Genomic DNA, 21,602 nt, shown 5'->3' with positions numbered 1-21,602 from the left:
CCCGGCCGCTCGGGTCACTCACAAACTCCAGGCTTCACTTCCAGACTGAGAAGACAAATCCGGATCGTTAGGATTATTTAAAGGCAGTTTATTCTACGTTCTACAAAAGCCTGTCATGACGCCTCCAGTATCATTCAGTCCAACGTGGATGTGAAGAAATCTTTCTCAGGTTCTCTCTGCACTCACCTGCTGCACTAAGCAGCTTAATGACGTCAGCACTAAGTGGATCTGAGCGAGCTGCCGTGCCTCAGAGGAGCAGGAGCATCACTGCAGCTGAGAGGCAAACACACGGACTCTGTTATCTCACATTATGATTCATTATGATGAAACATTTTACAGTAAGTACAATTAGGGAAAAAGAGAATTGAAATTCAATACGTGCCGATTACTTTTTCCATGTAACGCAACATTAGTTTGATCGTATTCACTGAAGTCGACACTCTGCTCTGATAGAACGACAGAAATCATCTGGTTTTAGAAAATAAACGTGCCTCTACGTGCACCTAGACCCTCCACTCAGCAGAGTTCAAAGTTCGTGCACATGCCACAGACCCCCCTCCCCATTCACACATGTTACAATATCACAGACACACGCCTCAAGCTAGGCTAGGGCGGTCATGGCCCAAATGTTGAGAATCGCGTGCTAAAGTTCTCTGTAGGAGCCAAAACATGTGCTAAAGTGTCCTCTAGGAGCCATAACATGTGCTAAAGTGTTCTCTTAGGGACCAAAATGTGTGCTAAAGTGTCCTCTAGGAGCCAAAACGTGTGCTAAAGTGTCCTCTAGGAGCATAAACGTGTGCTAAAGTGTCCTCTAGGAGCCATAACATGTGCTAAAGTGTCCTCTAGGAGCATAACCGTGTGCTAAAGTGTCCTCTAGGAGCCATAACATGTGCTAAAGTGTCCTCTAGGAGCATAACCGTGTGCTAAAGTGCCCTCAAGGAGCCAAAACGTGCGTTAAAGTGCCCTCTAGGAGCCTAAACGTGTGCTAAAGTGTCCTCTAGGAGCATAACCGTGTGCTAAAGTGCCCTCAAGGAGCCAAAACGTGCGTTAAAGTGCCCTCTAGGACCCTAAACGTGTGCTAAAGTGCCCTCAAGGAGCCAAAACGTGCGTTAAAGTGTCCTCTAGGAGCCAAAACATGTGTTAAAGTGCCCTCTAGGAGCATAAACATGTGCTAAAGAGCCCTCTAGGAGCCTGAACATGTGCTAAAGTGTCCTCTAGGAGCCAACACGTTTATTTTACTGTGGCGTGTTGAGAGAGAGGGGTCCTAATCCTCCTATTAGCTAACATAAGGATAAATGACTGTCCTGCTAAATAAAGCTAACGCTAGCTCATGTTAGCTCTTTAGTCATTAGTGATACATCCATAATGTTTTTCACTGTATTTGAATCAAGAGACGAACGAATAAACACGTTTACAGCAGCTACAAAAGAAGCGTTTGGTCTCTAGAGCTCTTTACCCCGTTCATGCTAACTGCACTGGGGCTGAATGTTCACATAACTCACCCTCTACACATGATGAGGTCTTTTAATGTGAAAAACCACATTTCTAATGTAACCTGTACCATTAATACCTGTGTGACATTTGAAACTCAGGAGACCTCCTGCCTCCACAGAGAGGACACGTTCCTCCATCATCACCTGACGAGTCCGGTCAGTGTTGCTCTTTATTTCTTTAACAACAGGATGTCGTTAGTGTGATGTTTGATGAAAGTTCAGGCTTTAGCAGGAAGTCAGTCAGGGTTTGGTGCCTGCGTCCTTTTACATTTACTGATGGAAATATTGTGATTTCACCAGAAACCAGGAAAACCTCTGAATTATTTCACACTGTGCTGTTATTTATCCACTCCAGTGTTATATTTACGTGTGTGTGTGTGTGTGTGTGTGTGTGTGTGTGTGTGTGTGTGTGTGTGTGAGTGTGTGTGTGTGTGTGTGTGTGTGTGTGTGTGTGTGTGTGTGTCGGTCCAGGTGAGAGGCTGTTGCTCTCGCACTAATCCTCTCAGCGCAGCAGCTATTTATACGTGTGCTCAGTGTCGTCTCACTGATGCCAGCACGCTTCACACGTCACCTGATCTGATGGCCCCTTATTAACACCGTTAAAGGTTAAATATGTGGAATCTTTATTAATGTATACGTATATATATATTTTTAAAGATCCTAGACCTAAACACACAGACTAGAATGTTCTTTAGTCCTTAAACAGGTTTAATGATGCTGTGTAAACGGCTGTTTAACATGGGGCTCAATGAGAAACTGCTCTGTTATGAAACCTGCCCCTAGTGGACACTCAGAGAACTGACGCTGACCGAGCTTCCTGATTGGACCAAACAGGAAACAGGAAGTCTCTGTGGGCGGGGCTTGGTGTTTCCACTTTAAAGTGCGTGGAAACGTTAAATTAAACACTTTAAAGACACTTTGAAAGTTTAAAACTCACAGTTGTGATGAAGAGCTCTGCACGGCTGCCTGTGGACGCCTGTCTGTAAATGATGCCGTAAAACCTATCTGCGAACTCCGCAGCCCATCTCGGCCTATCTCTATTTATTATCCTGGACTCTGTGCTCGCCATTTGGGTTCTATTTCATTAAGGCTTCACCCTCTTAACGTTAAGGGCGCACTCACACTGTCCTTCCACACCGTTTTTTCAGCTGAAGCCTAGTGCGTTTGACCAGTGTGAGTGCAACCGCTCCGCGCATAACCGCGGTCAGCGGCCCGTCCACGCCCCGTCTGAGAGAGGTGGGCTTTAGTAAAGCACGTTTGCACGTGTACGGGCACGAGCGTGCGCACGTGTACGAGCACGAGGCCTACGGCGGTTCTGAGGTCATTTCCTGTGCGCCTGTTGGGACATAGAAAAAAGAAGGAGGGACCATGCGCGGACATTTCAAACAATGGCGGTGAAAGGTTCACGTTGGTGTGATGCGGAGGTGGAGTGTTTACTGCAGATTTGGTTGATGAAAAGATTCAAAAACAGTCGACAAGACGCACAAAAACTCAGAGGTCTACGGAAAGATCTGGAAACAAAGCCACGCATCGCCATGACGTCATCAATGCGTGTGACGTGTTACGGCGTGATGACGTATAGGCAGCAAGAAGCATTCTCCGAGGCCCAGGTAGTGTGAGTACAAACGGGCCTGGAGGGGGGGACAAGGACCCTAAAGCACGGGGCACGGGACGGAGGCACAGTGGGAGGGCCCCCTCAACGTTAAGGCTGCTGGGTTTATCCCTTGTGCACCACAGAGAAAACTGTATCCACACCACCCGCTGTGTGAGCCTCAGCTCGGTTGCACCAGAGTGGCAGTTTGTGTTTCACCATCTTACGGCGCCGCCATCACTGCGGTGGCGTCTCCGTCCAGTGTGCGTGCGCCTGAAGTAGTCATTAGAAGTGAGACGTGACTTGGACTAGCCCCCCCCCCCCCCCCCCAAAGACTTGGGCCAAACAGACTCAAACAGACTCTGGTCTCCTGGAGTGACTGGGCCGGGTCTGACCAACCTGGCAACCCCACTGCTGGACTTCTTTTTTGTTGTTGAGGCGACGATCTTGAGACACTAGACGGAGCAGTTCTGCTCATTCTACACATTCAACCTTTAACCTCACACATGCATGTGTTTGGACTGTGGGGGGTGAACCCACGCAGACACGGGGAGAACATGCACCTCCACACAGAAGGGCCCCAAACCAGGAACCCTCTCGCTGTGAGGCGACAGCGGTCACCACTACCCCACCGTGCCGCCCAGCAGCAAACACAAGGAGGGGAAAAACAAGGAAGCTAGTCGCCCCTAACTCCAAAGTGTGTTCCTGTGTGGAAACAATACACCAAAATAACCGTGGGAACGTGTGTATCCTGGACCATCGGCCGTTCCACCTCAGACACTTCTTCTGTTGACCCTTCTGTGGGTGTTTCCATATTGATCCAATGGAGCTAGTTTTTTCCAGTTTTGCGTGTAATGCCCGACAGCAGCGAGGCTCTTATGCAACCATGTGCTGATCACCTCACCACGTTTCCACTGTGACCACAACCCAGAGGCAGGGCGATATGGAAACAATTCAATAGGCCCAGTGTGTGTGTGAGCAGGAGCCCAGTGAAGCCCCCACAGAGCAATCCATCTCAACGCCCCCGAGAGAAAGTCTCAGTCGACTTGTTTTCTTTTTTTGGACGGGAAGAGGAGTGCCTCTACTCGTGACCTCACCAGAAACTTGAAACCGTCATTTTCAGCAGCAGCAGCCCTCCCTGCTCACTGCCTGCTCCCACATTTGCTCTGCTCTCCCCGAGACCTCTCTCTCCCCGAGACGCTCTCGCTTCTCTGCAGGACTCCAAAAACAGACCGGTGTTGCTTCCCTCTCAACCCAAACTACACAGAGTCCAGGACTTCACCACACAGGTCCCCCCCCCCTGTGCTTCAGAGAGTCAGCTGGACCTGAACCTGGAGGTAAGTCCCTTCGTCCGTCTGGAGATATACCCTGCTGCCACGTGGGCTGCTCAGGCACAGCGAGGAGAAGGCACCAGGCAGCGCTCAGGACGCTTTATTTTGAAATGTTTATCAGGCTCATTAAACGAGCCGTGCGCTCAGGTTACGCAGCTGCGCTCCAGATGTGAAACAACTGCAGGGAGTTCTTTGGTAGCCCCGGCTCAAAGTTGACTTTACTCTCTGTAAACGAGTGCAGCAGCGAGTCGTCTTGAGATTATAGTGCAAGAGATGAGGCGTTTAAAAAAAGCCAGTATTATATAAGCTCAGATCTACACATGCCATGCCTGGAAAACAGGGCAGGGCCTCGTTTAGGTACACATTGTACGTTTTCTGCTCCCTCCACCTCAGTGTGTGTGGGAGAGTCTCTACCCTGCACGTCTGTGTCCTGTACTGTGAAATGTCTTTCTGCAGGTTTATTCAGATGTTTTTGGATCATGTCAAACAAAAGCATCGTCTTCCAAATAATGTGTTTTTCCTAATTTTAGCAAACTGTGGTAGCATAAAGAATAACACACTCAAGAACTCATATTGTGACTTTGTTGTTAAAAAGTGACATTTCTGATTGTTTGCAGATTAAAGGGGCAGTACGCAACATTCAGAACTTTAATACAACAGAAGAATGAAGTCGCTCTCTCTCTGTGTGTGTGTGTGTGTGTGTGTGTGTGTGTCACAGTGTCAGAGTCTGTTTTTCTCTGTTGTTCGTTGAGGCAGCACGAACATGTTACTGTAGTACGTTGGTATTTTAGGTGTTGGGGTGAGAATACGGTGGCCCTGAAGCTCTAATCACAACAGCAAATAGGAAAACAAAACATCTGTTGAAATGTTTTCTATCAATTTGCACTTCAGGGCCACCGTAGAGGAACCATGTGGAGGCAATGGTTGTATTTATCAGTATTTCGAGTGCAGCTCCGTTAAAGACTGGGAAACACATCATTGTATCCCAGGTGTTGGTCCTGTAGGTGTGTTTTTTTACTTTGGATGGAGCCGGGCTAGCCTGTCTCTATGCTAAGCTAGGCTAACCAGGTCCCCTCCAGCTCTGTGCTTACGGCTTCTCTCAGTGGCTTTGGTTCATTTCTCAAATCTTCTTCTTCTCAATCTCCAGTTTCTCTTTCTCTGAACAAGTTACAAATGCTTTGGTTCATCCAAGAAGAAGAAGAAGAAGAAGAATTCCTTTATTAGTCCTGCAACGGGGAAATTCGATTTTTTTTCACTCCATTATTGTTATTCATGTTACACACACACACACACAGGCCCGAAATACACACACTCGCACAAACCGTGGACCTATATACATGCACCTAATGGAGAGATGTCAGAGCGAGGTGGCTGCCAGTGACCAGCGCCCTGAGCTCGGCAGTGCCCAGGAGATGAACTGGCACCTCTCCAGCCTCCAGTCCACACTCCATTCATGGTCAACGCAGGCACTTGAACCGGCAACCCTCTGGTTCCCAGCCTCACCTATGGACTGAGCTGCTGCTCTGTGTTAAATAAACGGTCTCTGTTGAAGAGTCTCACACCGCACAACATTAAGTTCATCGCATAAGTCTTCATAGGAAAAATGGTTGAGCAAGTCGCTGTAAAGTGTCGAGCATATTTCTCTACATGTCCATTAGACTTAAAAACTCTAACTTGGTAAATTGCTCGAGGTGAATCTTGAGGAAAGTGTGTGGATGAGAGTGTGTGTGTGTGTGGGACTCTGTACTTCCTACTGCTGCACGGACACTTTTCCTTATGTTCACGTTTCTAATTTTGTTTCTATTGTCTTCTCCTTTCTGCATCACAACGACACACGCGCTGTCAACAAACCACAGCACGGAGAGCAGAAGCGTAAACGTGAAACGTGTCCCGTCTCCTGCATCGATCTCCCGCACACGCTGAGGTGTAACTTACGATTTACGATGACTGTCATCAGACCTTAAGCCTTAATTTGCATCAGGACAATTGACTGACACCTGTCGTTCTGGTCACTGACACAGACTCAGGATTTTGAGCAGGAGACAAATGTGTGTTTTATTTATTTAAGTTGTTAAAAATCATTTGATTGCCAACGACCTCCTGAAAGCACACGCTGCTGCTCTCAGTCCTTTATAGAAGTTAATGTTTACAATAGTAAATGCGTCTTTGGCTAAAAAAGTGTTGGTAAAAAAACACCCTTGCACCTGATTGGTGCACAGGATGGGTGGGGGCCTCTGCATCACGGACAGTCAGATAGTGTCAGGGGAGCGGGCGCCACATGCAACTGTTTGACTTTCACCTCCTCGACCGGCGCTGCAGCTCCAGAGTTCACGTGTGAGGATGTGATCACGACTAAACAGTGTCTAGGTAACACGCTGGAACATGCGTCCTGCCTCTAAGCGCCATTAAAGTGTCGCAAATAACCTTTGAATGGATCAACAGAACCTAGAACCTGAACGTACTCTGTTGATTATAAATGTACACTTGTACAAGTCATGCTCTCAGTCACTTAATCAGTGGTTTTGGTCTCAGTCGGTTCAGATTTCTTTAGTTTATGAGTTATTTTTGTGCTTTAAGACTCATTTCCAAACACTTTCTCTCTTCTCTGGAAAACAAAGATTTAACGTGGAGCTTTTGCATGATTCAGCTAAATAATTCATGAGTTTTAGTCGACTAAGGATGAAAACAGCCCCCCGCGAACTTCAGTTACGTCGTTTCCAGAGACGCTGGCGTCCGAAGACGTGTGTTCTGACTGAGCTGCATCATCGTGAATACATGATCCTACTCAAACATAATCTTAAAGGTTGAATCTGGAGAACGAGCAGAACGGCTCCATCTAGTGTCTCAAGATCGTCGTCCAGCAGTGGGGTTGCCAGGTTGGTCAGACCCGGCCCAGTAGCTCCAGGAGACCGGAGTCTGTTTGAGCCTGTTTGAACCCGTCCCCTCCAGAAAACCACAGCATCAAAACAAGGATTAGAGGAGTTTGACTGACAGTTAGCGTTAGCCGTTAGCGTTAGCCGTTCCAGCTAAGTGCAGATGAAAGTGATGTTAGCATCAAGGAGCAGCGTAGCCATGTGGGCGTGCGTTTGAATGGCGTTCCTCTCCTTTCTCTCAGTCCATGGAGTGAATGCTCGGCCTATAGTGACTCTGGTTGTTGCCCGTCTCCGCTCACTCAGCTGCTGGGACAAAGAAGCAGCTGCAGGATCGGCTAACTCCATTTCACCCAGTGCCAGCCTACAGTAGCTGCACCCAACAACAGACAACCCTGGCAACCGGCAACGCCCAACGCTATTGGCTGCTACCATGGAAACAGAACGGGACAGGAAGTCATTGTCATATCCAACCTTTGAATCCCTCTCTGTGAAACATGAACGTATGAACTGATGCAGGATCAGTATTTACAAATAGGGTCCATGTGACTCGTGTACAGAACGCCAGCGCGTGTGTGAGGAGGCAGCTCGGCGTGTTTGAGCAGAGGGGTCATGCTCAGCTGTTATCACTGCGTCTGTCGTCTGTGAGGCCTAAAGAGAGCAGATACACCCCCCACACACACACACACACACACACACACACACACGCACACACACACACACACACATGCACACACACACACACACACGCACACACACACACACACGCACACACACTCACACACACGCACACACACACACACGCACACACACACACACACACACACACACACGCTTGCTTCACTCCACACTCTTATCTTTAGAGCCACGTCGGCGTCGTCCTCACTGAGGTTCAGCAAAGTGTTAAAGTGCGTTAGTTTGTTTCAACAGAGTCACTGAAACAATGAGACACTTCTTCTTCTTCTTCTTCTTCTTCTAACTCTTCTTCTCCTTCTTCTTCTTCTTCTTCTTCTTCTAACTCTTCTTCTCCTTCTTCTTCTTCTCCTTCGTCTTCTTCTTCTTCTTCTCCTCCTCTTCTTCTTCTTCTTCTCCTCCTCCTCCTCCTCCTTCTTCTTCTCCTCCTCTTCTTCTTCCTCTTCTTCTTCTTCCTCTTCTTCCTTTTCTTCTTCCTCTTCTTCTTCTTCCTCCTCCTTCTTCTTCTTCTTCTTCTCCTCCTCTTCCTCCTCCTTCTCCTCTTCTCCTTCTTCTTCTTCTTCTTCTTCTTCTCCTCCTCCTCCTCTTCTTCTTCTTCTTCTTCCTCTTCTTCTTCTTCTTCTCCTCCTCCTCTTCCTCCTCCTTCTCCTCTTCTTCTTCTTCTTCTTCTTCTTCTTCTGTCACAAACAGTCGAACATATTTGATCTGAAACATTAAATTTATCTGATTTTAACTTTCTATGAATTTGATTTGACCTGTTTTCTTAAATCTACCTCATATAAGAGTTTATTTTTTATTGTTTATTATAATTTCTATATCTATTTACTAAGAATTTATAGTTTTTTATACTTTCTATATTTATTGTTTTTCCTTTACTGTATTTTTTATTCCTCCCTCGTGTTTTTTAAGCTGCTGAAAACTTCATTTCCTTGCAGGAGTTCATCCCAAAGAATCAATACAGAGAAGACTGAGTCTGAATGTTCGGGTACATTTTTAAAAGTACAAATATATAAAAGTCGAATATGACCAGAACATCGTCACAGTGTTGAACCTGGAGCGTGTGGACGGCTGCTGCTTTCACACATTAGGGATTTATGATTGTTTAAATAAATGCATTTTGGCGTTTGTCATAAATCGAGGTGCGTTCTCGTTAGTGTCTGCATCAAATTCATGGTTTTTATGATGTGAGTGTGGAGCAGACAGCCCCCCCCCCCCCCCCCCGACCCCCCAGGGCCGTGCTAACCTGGCTAAAAATACACCGTAACAGTCACCAGCCAGTGTTTGTACCCCTGTTTTTAACCGTCATGGCAACAGACGACACACGCAAAACACCTTTCTACAGTCAGTATAAACCTGTTCACTGTGAAAGTGTTCAATATGACGTGTTTCTAAGCTGTTTGCACGGTTTCCTGTTTTCCAGATCCCCCCCTTCTTTACGTTTTCATCTTTTGGAGCGAATACGTGAGAAGCCCATGTTCCCGTCGTAACCATGGAACTGCAGAAGCCATCCAATGGTCATCACCACCACGATGCGGCTGTGCCTGTGGAGGACGGGTAGGTGTCCTGTCTTTACCGCTTTGCTGACTCAGGGATTCTTGGTGATTTAGTATGTTCATATTATTCAAAGTTGTGCCATGTTTGTTTGTTTGTTTGTTTGTTTGTTTGTTTGTTTTTGTTTGTGATGGATGCAGAATCCCACCTGAGGAGGAGAGTTTCCTGCCACACAAGAGTGATGCGTCGAAGAGAGCTCAGTTCACAGATGTGAGTGTGAGGAGCCAAAACATGTGTTAAAGTGTCCTCTAGGAGCCAAAACATGTGCTAAAGTGTCCTCTAGGAGCATAAACGTGTGCCAAAGTGTCCTCTAGGAGCATAAACGTGTGTTAAAGTGTCCTCTAGGAACCTAAATGTGTGCTAAAGTGTCCTCTAGGAGCCAAAACGTGTGCTAAAGTGTCCTCTAGGAGCCAAAACATGTGCTAAAGTGTCCTCTAGGAGCCAAAACGTGTGTTAAAGTGTCCTCTAGGAACCTAAATGTGTGCTAAAGTGTCCTCTAGGAGCCAAAACGTGTGCTAAAGTGTCCTCTAGGAACCAAAACGTGTGCTAAAGTGTCCTCTAGGAGGCAAAACGTGTGCTAAAGTGTCCTCTAGGAGCCAAAACGTGTGCTAAAGTGTCCTCTAGGAACTAAAATGTGTGTTAAAGTGTCCTCTAGGAGCTAAAACGTGTGTTAAAGTGTCCTCTAGGAGTCAAAACGTGTGCTAAAGTGTCCTCTAGGAGCCAAAACTTGTGATTAAGTGTCCTCTAGGAGGCAAAATGTGTGTTAAAGTGTCCTCTAGGAGGCAAAATGTGTGTTAAAGTGTCCTCTAGGAGCCAAAACATGTGCTAAAGTGTCCTCTTCAGTGGCAGGGACGCGTTATATTGACTCGTCTCCCGTCACTCAGCTGCTGGGACAAATAGCAGTAGCTGCACCCAACAACAGACAACCCTGGCAACCAGCAACGCCAACGCTATTGGCTGCTACCATGGAAACACAACGGGACAGAAAGTCATCGTCAAACCCGTCAAATTAATTCTTTTTCATTATGAATTCAGACTAAATTTATTTTTAATGGAAAAGCAAAACTTTCATTCTGTTTCCCTCAAAACGCCCGTGGGTGTGTTATTATTTTAAAAAGTATAGTTTTTAATAAAGATTCTACGTATTAAACCTTTAAGGCGGCTCAGCTCATCAGGGAGCTGTTGAAAAGTGCACGTTAGTGACAGACAGGCTGGCACCGGTGCACAGGGCACTATATAACGTATCTGCATTCAGGAATAGCTCAGTGTGTGTGTGTGTTTGTGTGTGTGTGTGTGTGTGTGTGTGTGTGTGTCTCAGAGCAGTGTGTGTAGTGTCATGTTTCCTGTCGCAGTCATCAGTTATCAGTCGTCTGGCCCTATCAGTCGGAGGCGGCGCCGTGTTCTGGGTACTCCACTGTTTGGAAACGCCACTTTTGCCTGATATTCACATGTGACAGTTATGAACTCGACTCACTAAAGCAGAACGCTAATGCAGAAGAGTAGTTTATCAGAGGCTTCTGTAGACGTGGTAGCATGATGAGGTGACACCAAATACTTAACTGCAGCTGTGTCAAACTCAAAAACTGGGACAAAGTCTTGCAAAGTGCCTCACAGAGAAAAAGAGAAACATCAAATAAAACCAGGAGAAGAAAGTTAAAAGAACCCTCCCACCCCCACAGTCGTGCACAGAGACACACACACACATATGTATATGTTCATACACACACACACACAGCCACGCTCACACACACACACACCTACACAAACACTAGCTGTCACTACAGAGACTCGGCCGGGCAGCGAGACCTGAGGTACAGAGGAGGCTAGAGGAAGCTGCCTTTGGGGGGGGGGGGGGGGGGGGGGGGGGGCAACCACACCGGGAGAGATCCTAGTCCAAGGTCACAGGGAGCACCGCCACAGAGACCCCCCCAACCCGGGCAGACAACCCTCTAGTCGCCCGGGCCGGAACACTTCTTTCTTTACTAAAAACAAAGACTGCAAATGTGCAAATGTGCATGTGTTCCTTCTCTGCAGATGTGTAACGTTGACTCTTTCCAGTGCAGCTCCTTGTTCTTGTCGTGGTGTTTGTGTGTGTGTGTGTGTGTGTGTGTGTGTGTGTGTGTGTCGTGGTGTTTCTTCTGTTTGATTCTTTGGTTACAGCCACGGTGACAAACAGCTCTTTACCTTCACACACAGATCATCTGCTGAAAGCTCCTGTCCTCCATCTTTCTTTGGGGCGTTTTTGGGGAGGGGTGGATTCGGTGTGTCTGCAGAGACTGGGAGCATGGATGCTCATGTGTGTGAACAGAAAAGTAGACGTGTGTGTGCTTTAAACTCACGGGCCAGCTCTCACAGAACCTGGATATGATCTTAGGGACAAATATAAATACACCACGGGCCAGATTTGGCCCACGGGCCTGAGTTTGACACCCCTGCTATACAGGGACTGTGATGTAATGTTCCCCAACGCATCCGGTCCAAAGCCCTCCTCCATCACGCCCCCGTAACCTTCGCTCCTCCATCACAAACCTCTTCTCCCACCCGTCAGGACCGAACACAGTACCGCGCTGCCCCCCCCTCTGGATCTCACATCCGCGTCTGCCCTGACCACCACTCCTTCACATCCCTGATGAAACCCGTCCCTCCAGAACGGCCTTCAACCCCCGATAACTCTGCCTCCTGATCTCTGAGCTGCGTCGTGTTTCACTCTCAGTTCAGTTTGGTGACGTTTGAGCAGCGTCTGAACCGTCACGTTGGTTTCTTTGGTGGATTGAAGTGAAACAGAAGAGACTGTTGAGCTCATGAGATGAGCAGGTTTGCTATTATTGTTATTGTTGTTGTTGTTGTTGTTATGTTTATATGCATCCTAACATGGAGTCGATCCGGTTCTTGTGTCAGAGGTTAATGTTCCAGTGTCGTGTGTTTTCCAGTTTGAGGGTAAAACCTCTTTGGGAATGTCTGTGTTCAACCTGAGCAACGCCATCATGGGCAGCGGCATCCTGGGTCTGTCCTACGCCATGTCCAACACGGGCATCGTGCTCTTCCTGTGAGTACCACACACAAACACACACACACACGCACGCACGCATACACACACAGGCACGCACGCACACACACACGCACGCACACACACACGAACACAGAGAGAGACACACACACACACACATAGAGAGAGAGAGACACACACACACACACACACACACACACACACACACACGCACACGCACGCACACACACACACACACGCTTTGGTACACAGAGTACGACTGAACGTGACACACACACGTTTGTAACACAGTGGGTCCCTGAAAACAGACTGTAGACAAACACACACACACACACACACACACACACACACACACCAGAGGAGACCGAGCAAATATTACACAACACTTTGTTGTTGTTGACACGGAGCAGGAACCAGGAGAACACACACGTCTGTGTTTACGCACAAAATATTAATGCTGCTGAAAATAACACAAACCTCTGCAGCAGCATGAGAAGAGTCCCTACACACAAACACACACACACACACATGAGAAGAGTCCCTACACACACAACAAAGCAGCATCAGCGTAGTTAGTGAAGCCAGAGTTTATTAAAAGAGTGTTTTAAAGACTTACCTACTGGCCCCTGTACCAGCTCCTCTCATAGTAAAGTCCATTACAGTGGAAGGAGCCCATTGGTGCTTTGTTGTGTGTGTAGGGACTCTTCTCATGCTGCTGCAGAGGTTTGCTGTTATTTTCAGCAGCATTAGTGGTTAAAAAAGACCTTTGAATGCCTTCACCGTGCTGCCCCGAGCTAACCACTGTTAGCCACGTCCGGCTGTTAGCGTCTCGATTACCGAGGACCCAGAATTTTTAAGGTGGACTGTTTTCTCTCATGTTCCTTGTCCATAAGTTGACGTTGTGAATCACACGTCCACCTTAAACCAAACTGACACTACTCTGTGTTTCTCACTTTGAGGAGGAACGGCGCTCCGCTGTGTCACTGATCAGCTGATCACTGATCAGCTGTGTCACTGATCAGCTGATCACCGGAGATCCAAACCCGTTCAGAGTGATGCGTCACCTCCAGAGTCTCTAAATCCCTCTGGGGCCTTTTATTTTAATGTAAACACGCAGAGTGAACGGCCATTTTGAGAGGGCGTGGCCTGAAACTCTGATGGAAACGCACTTATGTAGAAGGGCCGTTTAACTGACACCATGTTGAGCCTTTATGGACGACTCAGTCTTTGAAGATGACGCAGCCTTTGAGATTTTGGTACAGCAACAAAGAAACTGATGTATGAACTGTGTTTGTCAAGTGGACCAGCTCTCTCCAGTGACCGCCACACGGGAACAGCCGCCTCTGGGTTTGAGCACTGAAGATGAAGCTAATAACAAAAGACTGAACCTGTCGACATGTAAGAAGTGACATTAATGACATTGCCTTGTACCTGTCTGTGTTTCACAGGGTCCTGCTGACGTGCATCGCCTGCCTGTCCTGTTACTCCGTCCACCTGCTGCTCTGCAGTGCTGGAGTCGTGGGTGAGGCTTCTTTAAATGTGGAAAATGCCAGAAATGTTTCAGTTTCAGAGTTTAAACTCTTCAAAAGGCCGTTCTCTTTGTCCCTTCACGCCCCCTCTAGTGTCTGTACGTCCTGTGCAGGTGTCAGAATCAGTGACACCCCAGAACGGTGTCTAAGGGCGCCCTCCCACTGTGCCTCCGTCCCGTGCCCCGTGCTTTAGGGTCCTTGCCCCCCCCTCCAGGCCCGTTTGTACTCACACTACCTGGGCCTCGGAGAATGCTTCTTGCTGCCTATACGTCATCACGCCGTAACACGTCACACGCATTGATGACGTCATGGCGATGCGTGGCTTTGTTTCCAGATCTTTCCGTAGACCTCGGAGTTTTTGTGCGTCTTGTCGACTGTTTTTGAATCTTTTCATCGACCAAACCTCTGCAGCAGCATGAGAAGAGTCCCTACACACAAAACAAAGCAGCAATGGGCTCCTTCCACTGTAATGGACTTTACTATGAGAGGAGCTGGTACAGGGGCCAGTAGGTAAGTCTTTAAAACACTCTTTAATAAACTCTGGCTTCACTAACTACGCTGTTGGTGCTTTCTTGTGTGTAGGGACTCTTCTCATGCTGCTGCAGAGGTTTGCTGTTATTTTCAGCAGCATTAGTGGTTAAAAAAGACCTTTGAATGCCTTCACCGTGCTGCCCCGAGCTAACCACTGTTAGCCACGCCCGGCTGTTAGCGACTCTCTGGGATTTCTCAGTTAATAGTTGAAAAACTGTCTCCATGGTTTATTTGATGAGTGCATTTGACCCTGTGATGATGTTACGCAGGATTTTCCCTTTAAGGTGTTTTTGTTGTTGCTCAGGTATTCGAGCCTACGAGCAGCTCGGCATGAGAGCGTTTGGTCATCCAGGGAAGATTGTAGCAGGCGTCATCATCACGCTGCATAACATTGGAGGTAAGGCACACTGGGGTACACTGTAGGGATGGTCATTGAAATGTTGCCAAGGGAACCAAATTTGCCAGAACATCCTTGTTTGGAGGGAACACGTAAACACATGGGACCATTTGCACGAACAAACCCTCTTCCTTCAGGCTGTCTCTGTTCTCCTCCCCTGCAGCCATGTCCAGCTACCTGTTCATAGTCAAATCGGAGTTACCGCTCGTCATCCAGGCCTTCCTGGGCCAGACATCCAGCTCTGAGTGAGTACCGCTCGCCACTGTGAAATCAACTCAATGCATGAAGTTCAACATCGGTTTCGTCCGTGGGCCCGTTCCAGGAGGTCCAGCAACAACGAGTTCTTCTGTTTCTCAGCACTTCCTGACTTATTTACCCGGTCTACTCCGAGCCCGTTGGTTTTCACTGAAGCTCTTTAAGATCTATACCTGATTTACAAACACGCTTAGCTGAATGTGATGTTTTGTGTTCTGCACCCAGTGACTGGTTCATGAATGGAAACTACCTCATCATCATCGTCACCATCTGCATCATCCTCCCGCTGGCCCTGATGAAACACCTGGGTATGGCGTTCACTGTCCATCATTCAAACTGTGTTAACTCAATTTAATGCACCTTCACAAAGCCAGAGTGTTCCTTCTGCTCTCTAATATGATGCAGACAACAACGCTATGATCAAATGTGTTTCAGTGACACTCCTGTAACCTGTGTGTGTGCCTCGAGTGTGTGTGTTGTTTGAGGTCCGTCTGAGGGTTGTCTTCTTGCTTCTGCAGGGTATCTCGGCTACACCAGTGGCTTCTCTCTCTCCTGCATGGTCTTCTTCCTCTCTGCGGTGAGTCTGTGGTCGTCATGGCGGCTTATTTGATGAGTGTCTTTGCGGAAAAAGAGCCTGGGAGGATTTTACGCAGGAATTTCCCTTTAAGACTTTGGACAGGGATGAGTTACCATCAACAGCTGCTGTGCCGTTTGTTCCCATGGGGAGAGTGTGCAGTAGCTGCTAGGAGCAAACTCTCAGTATATAGAGAGAGACACAGTAGAGAAGAGTTAAGATCCTGAATAGTACTAAATGTATCTGTGCTTTGTTTCCAACGTCAGGAAAGGTAACAACCTCAAACTCTCTCTCTCTGTCACATCAGGTCATCTACAAGAGATTCAACATCGCTTGTCCTCTGGAAGTGTTTGGCAACTACTCAGTGAGCGCAGCTGTCACGGAGGACACGTGCACGGCCAAGTTATTCACCATCAACCAAGAGGTCAGAGAGAAAACTGCCTGAATTCCACACAAACTCCCTTTTGCATGTCAGCTCTTCCTTCCTCTTGCTATGATGAGCTGCGTTCAGGGGACTGCGCTGTGCTCTGAACACGTGCATGATCGCAGACTATATTTGTGGGCGCATCGTATTACACGGACTTGGCAGAGCTCATGTGCACGCTTCCTAGAAAGCAACCGAGTGAAGTTACTCTGTTACTTGATTTGCAGACGGCGTATACCATTCCCATCCTGGCCTTTGCTTTCGTGTGTCACCCCGAAGTGCTTCCCATCTACACCGAGCTGATCAAGTAAGAGTATTCGATTCTTACGTTCTTCACGTGCACATCATGCAATTCCACGGCACGTGTGCAAGAACCTGTCAGGTGATGAATCCTGCTTGACTGACTGTGACATAAAGACAGAAGGGAATACTCGTAACACGCCATCTCTGGCTTCTTAATGTTGCTCTGATTTTGCTACGGTGCCGACTCAATGAAAGAAAATCAGCCGGGTTAAAAGAAGATGGTGGAGTCGGATAAGAATCACAGTGAAACAGACACTAAGGGTTCGTCCACACGATCGAAAACAATCTTTTCTCCCGGTCGTTCTTAAAAAGTTCCCGTCCACTCGGCCTCGACTCCTGAATCTCTGCGTCCACAGAAAACCAGGTGCAGCGACTCCAAACGCTGTAGTACACATGCCAGGCCTGGAGTCCCTGGTTCTGGTCTTAGTGGAGACTTTGGTGCTGTTCTGGACTCTGATGCACCCATCACTCTGCAGTTAGTGTCCTCACTGAGCAGAGGCTGCTGCTGGGAGCCCCTTCACTCTGCAGTTAGTGTCCTCACTGAGCAGAGGGTGCTGCTGGGAGCCCCTTCACTCTGCAGTTAGTGTCCTCACTGAGCAGAGGGGGCTGCTGGGAGCCCCTTCACTCTGCAGTTAGTGTCCTCACTGAGCAGAGGGTGCTGCTGGGAGCCCCTTCACTCTGCAGTTAGTGTCCTCACTGAGCAGAGGGTGCTGCTGGGAGCCCCTTCACTCTGCAGTTAGTGTCCTCACTGAGCAGAGGGGGCTGCTGGGAGCCCCTTCACTCTGCAGTTAGTGTCCTCACTGAGCAGAGGGTGCTGCTGGGAGCCCCTTCACTCTGCAGTTAGTGTCCTCACTGAGCAGAGGGTGCTGCTGGGAGCCCCTTCACTCTGCAGTTAGTGTCCTCACTGAGCAGAGGGGGCTGCTGGGAGTCCCTTCACTCTGCAGTTAGTGTCCTCACTGAGCAGAGGGTGCTGCTGGGAGCCCCTTCCCTGTCCCAAAGCACTCCCAGGCGCCACTTTCTCACTACATTTAGAGACTTTTCACAGCTTCTTAGAACTGGATTTAGAAACAGAGCCTAGAGCAGTTTAGCTCCTTATTCAGAGCATCAGGGAAAAGGGAGACATCTGTGCTGGGCCTCATTCAGTCCCATGCATGTGGCTCAGAGTCCAGTTCAGTAAACAGTCTCTGGGTCCGTCTCTGTCCTCTCACGCAGCAGCACTGTTGTTGTTGTGTGACGCCGCGGGGTCAGAGGTCGCACAAAACAACCACAAAAAAACACAAAACAACCACAAAAAGACACACGCGGGGTCAGAGGTCGGAGGTGGGGCCGTGACGCCGTCCTTTAACAAAGTCTGAGCTTTCATCGTCCAGACCACAACGCCATGGGGGGGGGCGGTTTACAATCTTCCAGCTCTGGGACCCGGTTTCTAAAGATCCTGTTTTCAGGCTCCGATAACGAACCAGACTGAACCAGACTGAACCAGACTAAACCAGACTGAACCAGACTAACCTAGACTGAACCAGACTAAACCAGACTGAACCAGACTGAAGTTGTGCGGCTACAGGAAAAAGCGTCTCTGAGTGGACGGGCCCTGAATCTCTTTATGTTGTAATCAGTCTGCACCAAATGTCTCACCTGAACCTGTCTGAGCACGTCTTTAAATATATAACTTTTCCTTCATAACTTCACTCTCTTGACGTAAACGTCTGCCATCTTGTTCCCCTAAAGCCCGACCAAGAGAAGGATGCAGAATATCGGCAACGTTTCCATCCTGGGCATGTTCATCATGTACTTCTTCACTGCCACATTTGGCTATCTGACCTTCTACGGTGAGAGCCATATCTCTTTACGTCAGCTGCAGCACAGCTCAGTCTAATGATAGTGAGGTATCACAGGCATGTTCTATATTTGTGTGTGTGTGTGTGTGTGTGTGTGTGTGTGTGTGTGTGTGTGTGTGTGTCTCTGCAGAGAACACTGAAGCAGAGCTGCTCCACACCTACAGTAAGGTGGACCCCCTGGACACTCTGATCCTGTGTGTGCGGCTGGCCGTCCTGGTGGCCGTCACTCTGACTGTACCCGTGGTCTTGTTTCCTGTAAGAACACGTCTGGCCTTCACACACACACACGCGTAGAGTACTCCGCACTCTTTTGTAACACATAAAAAGCCATGTGGGCCGGGTTCTGTTAAATTCAGCTGCGTTCATCCAGTCCAGGAGTGTGCAACCTTTCCTATCGATGAGCCGTTTTGTTTGATGTGACGCCGTAGCAGCATTGTGCGTCCTCACGTGTGTGTCTCTGTCAGATCCGGCGCGCCCTCCTGCAGCTGCTGTTCCCAGGGAGGCCCTTCCACTGGCTGCGTCACATCGCCATCGCCCTGTGTCTGCTGTTCGTTGTCAACCTGCTGGTCATCCTCGTTCCTAACATCCGAGACATCTTCGGCATAACTGGTGAGACGGTAGACTTGGAAACAATATGAAAGAAACGCAAGAGAACTAAAAATGATCTGAAAAGAACAATGACTTTACATTTGGAAACAATGACGTCACTTATTTCTTATTGAGATAATTAATTTCTAATTTTTCTCATTAAATCAGTTTCCATTAGCATTTGTTTATTTAATATTCACCATTTCAGAGTTTCATATCAAATGAGAACACTCGTACATCAGGATCATGTGCAGTAGAGAGTTGAAGCAGACCTTAAAGCGTCTTTTTGGCAAATGCGTACATCAGATAATCCATGGAGACCATTTTTTTAGTGTATGGACGATTAACAGAGAAATCCAGGAGACTGGCTAACAGTGGTTAGCTCGGGGCAGCACGCTGAGGGCATTCAAAGGTCTTTTTTAACCACTAATGCTGCTGAAAATAACAGCAAACCTCTGCAGCAGCATGAGAAGAGTAGCAGCAACAGCGTAGTTAGTGAAGCCAGAGTTTATTAAAGAGTGTTTTAAAGACTTACCTACTGGCCCCTGCACCAGCTCCTCTCATAGTAAAGTCCATTACAGTGGAAGGAGCCCATTGCTGCTTTGTTGTGTGTGTAGGGACTCTTCTCATGCTGCTGCAGAGGTTTGCTGTTATTTTCAGCAGCATTAGTGGTTAAAAAAGACCTTTGAATGCCTTCACCGTGCTGCCCCGAGCTAATCACTGTTAGCCACGTCCAGCTGTTAGCAACTCTCCTGGATTTCTCCGCTAATCGATCATACACAAAAAAAAAAAAAGTGTCTCGATGGATTATTTTTATGACCCAATTTGCAGAAAAACACCCTGGGATGATTTTACACTATGGGAAAAAAATCTGTGTTTGTGTCAGAAAGAGCTGAAGCTTGAGTCCTGTACTGGCGTCTCAACAGGTCTGACTTCAGCTCCTGTGTGAAGAACACTTCATACGTTGGCTCATAAAGCACTGAATCATTTAAAGCCGACACGTGTTTCATCTGCTTCTACATCCTGAATTAACACTTATCTTTAAAGTGAAGTGACATAACTTGTGGTAAATAGGTACCATGAGAGAATAGACCATGACTGTCCTTCATTATGCTTTCTCTGAGGTGAATTCTGTTTTACAGTTAAATGCATAATTGTGCCTCCTCTGTGTCCAGGTGCAACCACCGCTCCCACTCTGATCTTCATCCTTCCTGGACTCTTCTACATTCGCATCATCCCCACAGAACAGGAGCCGATGAACTCCAGACCAAAGATCCAGGTAAGGTCACGCCTGTCCCTGACGGACAGGGGTGTCATCGTGTGGACGGGCCCCAAGTGCACGTCTTATTTGTGTATCTTTACCAACACAGGGTCCAACAAGGACGATCTAACAGTGAACCTGTGTCTCTCATAAAGGAAGTTTAGGAAGCTGCGCGTAGCTTTACCAAAGTCTACGTCACTGAGTTCTAAGTCTGAGCTGAAAACCTCCTCCCAACTAAGTTACCATGGTGATACAGCGACGCTAAAAGAGCGCGACTTTCGTGTCACAGCTGACCCAGGCTTAGAGCGCAACACACCTCGTTTACCCTCTAATCCAGCTTCGTGGTTCCCCCCTCAGGTGATCTCACACTCACATCTCTGCTTTGGCTTCACAGGCGGCGTGTTTCTCAGCACTGGGTTTCATATTCATGACCATGAGCCTGACGTTTATCGTGCTGGACTGGATCAGCGGAGAGAAGCGAAGTCACGGTGGCCATTAAAACAAACCCCCCCACCGCGACGGCAGCCCACTGCTGCGCCCCTCCTGCAGTCCTCCGGACGGTGAGCAAGATCCGACCTCCTGCTGGAAGGCTCCGGGCTGTGGTGGGACTGGTTTTATTAATCATAAAGACAATTCATCCCTCTAAAAGTGGTAAGAGGAGCCCGGTCTGGTCCTGCCACCCACCCAGGTGGATATACACACCACCAGGACCCGTCACAGGTGGTGTTCCTCTGTTCTGCATGAAGAGCTGACGACCATGTTGGCCATGGAAGCCCCTCAACCACTGAAGCTTAACGCCTTAACGCAGAGGCTAGATGTGGTGTAGAATGACAGCAGTATTAAAAACATCCGTTTAATTAGCAGCAAAGGTGCACATGTGCTTTGATAAAACACTATTAAAAATAGATCCCATCACGGTAACATTGAAGTCCAATAACTGACAATTAAGTGTTTGTCTGAGAGTCCGAGGTGACGTCATCTGCAGAGCAGTATTTGGCAAAGTGGAGGCATCGTTTTGCTTCCATCCGCCGGTCAGACATGAAGTTCATGCAACTGTGAAACTCTTCATTTTGTGATTCATTTCTGATTTTCTTGTTTTTTTCTGGACAGTGTTTAATAAAAATTCAGAAAATATGAAACGTGTCTGTTTGGTTCAGTTTATGACTCAATATAAGTGTTTTTCTTTTACAGGTTGACGGGTTTGACAATGACTTTCTGTCCCGTTGTGTTTCCATTGTTGCTGGTTGCCAGGGTTGTCTGTTGTTGGGTGCAGCTACTGTAGGCTGGCACTGGGTGAAATGGAGTTAGCCAATCCTGCAGCTGCTTCTTTGTCCCAGCAGCTGAGTGAGCGGAGACGGGCAACAAC

General features: G+C 47.9%; 1 protein-coding gene across 1 annotated transcript; it reads left to right on the top strand.

Annotated features, from left to right (window-relative positions):
* The first annotated feature begins 4,207 nt into the window (after nt 1-4,207).
* slc38a5b (solute carrier family 38 member 5b) lies at nt 4,208-21,366 on the top strand. The gene is made up of 16 exons (XM_083919473.1): nt 4,208-4,421; nt 9,399-9,532; nt 9,670-9,739; nt 12,460-12,575; nt 13,985-14,058; nt 14,901-14,993; nt 15,157-15,238; nt 15,474-15,556; nt 15,767-15,825; nt 16,130-16,246; nt 16,474-16,553; nt 18,278-18,378; nt 18,518-18,642; nt 18,852-18,996; nt 20,151-20,254; nt 20,631-21,366. The coding sequence occupies exons 2-16, from the start codon at nt 9,468-9,470 to the stop codon at nt 20,733-20,735; spliced, it is 1,419 nt and encodes a 472-aa protein (XP_083775599.1). The 5' UTR covers nt 4,208-4,421; nt 9,399-9,467; the 3' UTR covers nt 20,736-21,366.
* The last annotated feature ends 236 nt before the right edge of the window (nt 21,367-21,602 follow it).

This window comes from Echiichthys vipera, assembly GCF_963691815.1.
Source record: "Echiichthys vipera genome assembly, chromosome: 9".
Classification (NCBI taxonomy): Eukaryota; Metazoa; Chordata; class Actinopteri; order Perciformes; family Trachinidae; genus Echiichthys; species Echiichthys vipera.
This window is presented reverse-complemented; position numbering and strand designations above follow the sequence as displayed.

Coding starts and splice junctions, on each gene's coding strand:
- slc38a5b (XM_083919473.1), top strand. CDS start 9,468: ATGGAACTGCAGAAGCCATCCAATGGTCATCACCACCACGATGCGGCT. Junction 9,533..9,669: donor GCTGTGCCTGTGGAGGACGG/GTAGGTGTCCTG, acceptor TGATGGATGCAG/AATCCCACCTGAGGAGGAGA. Junction 15,557..15,766: donor GGCCCTGATGAAACACCTGG/GTATGGCGTTCA, acceptor TTGCTTCTGCAG/GGTATCTCGGCTACACCAGT.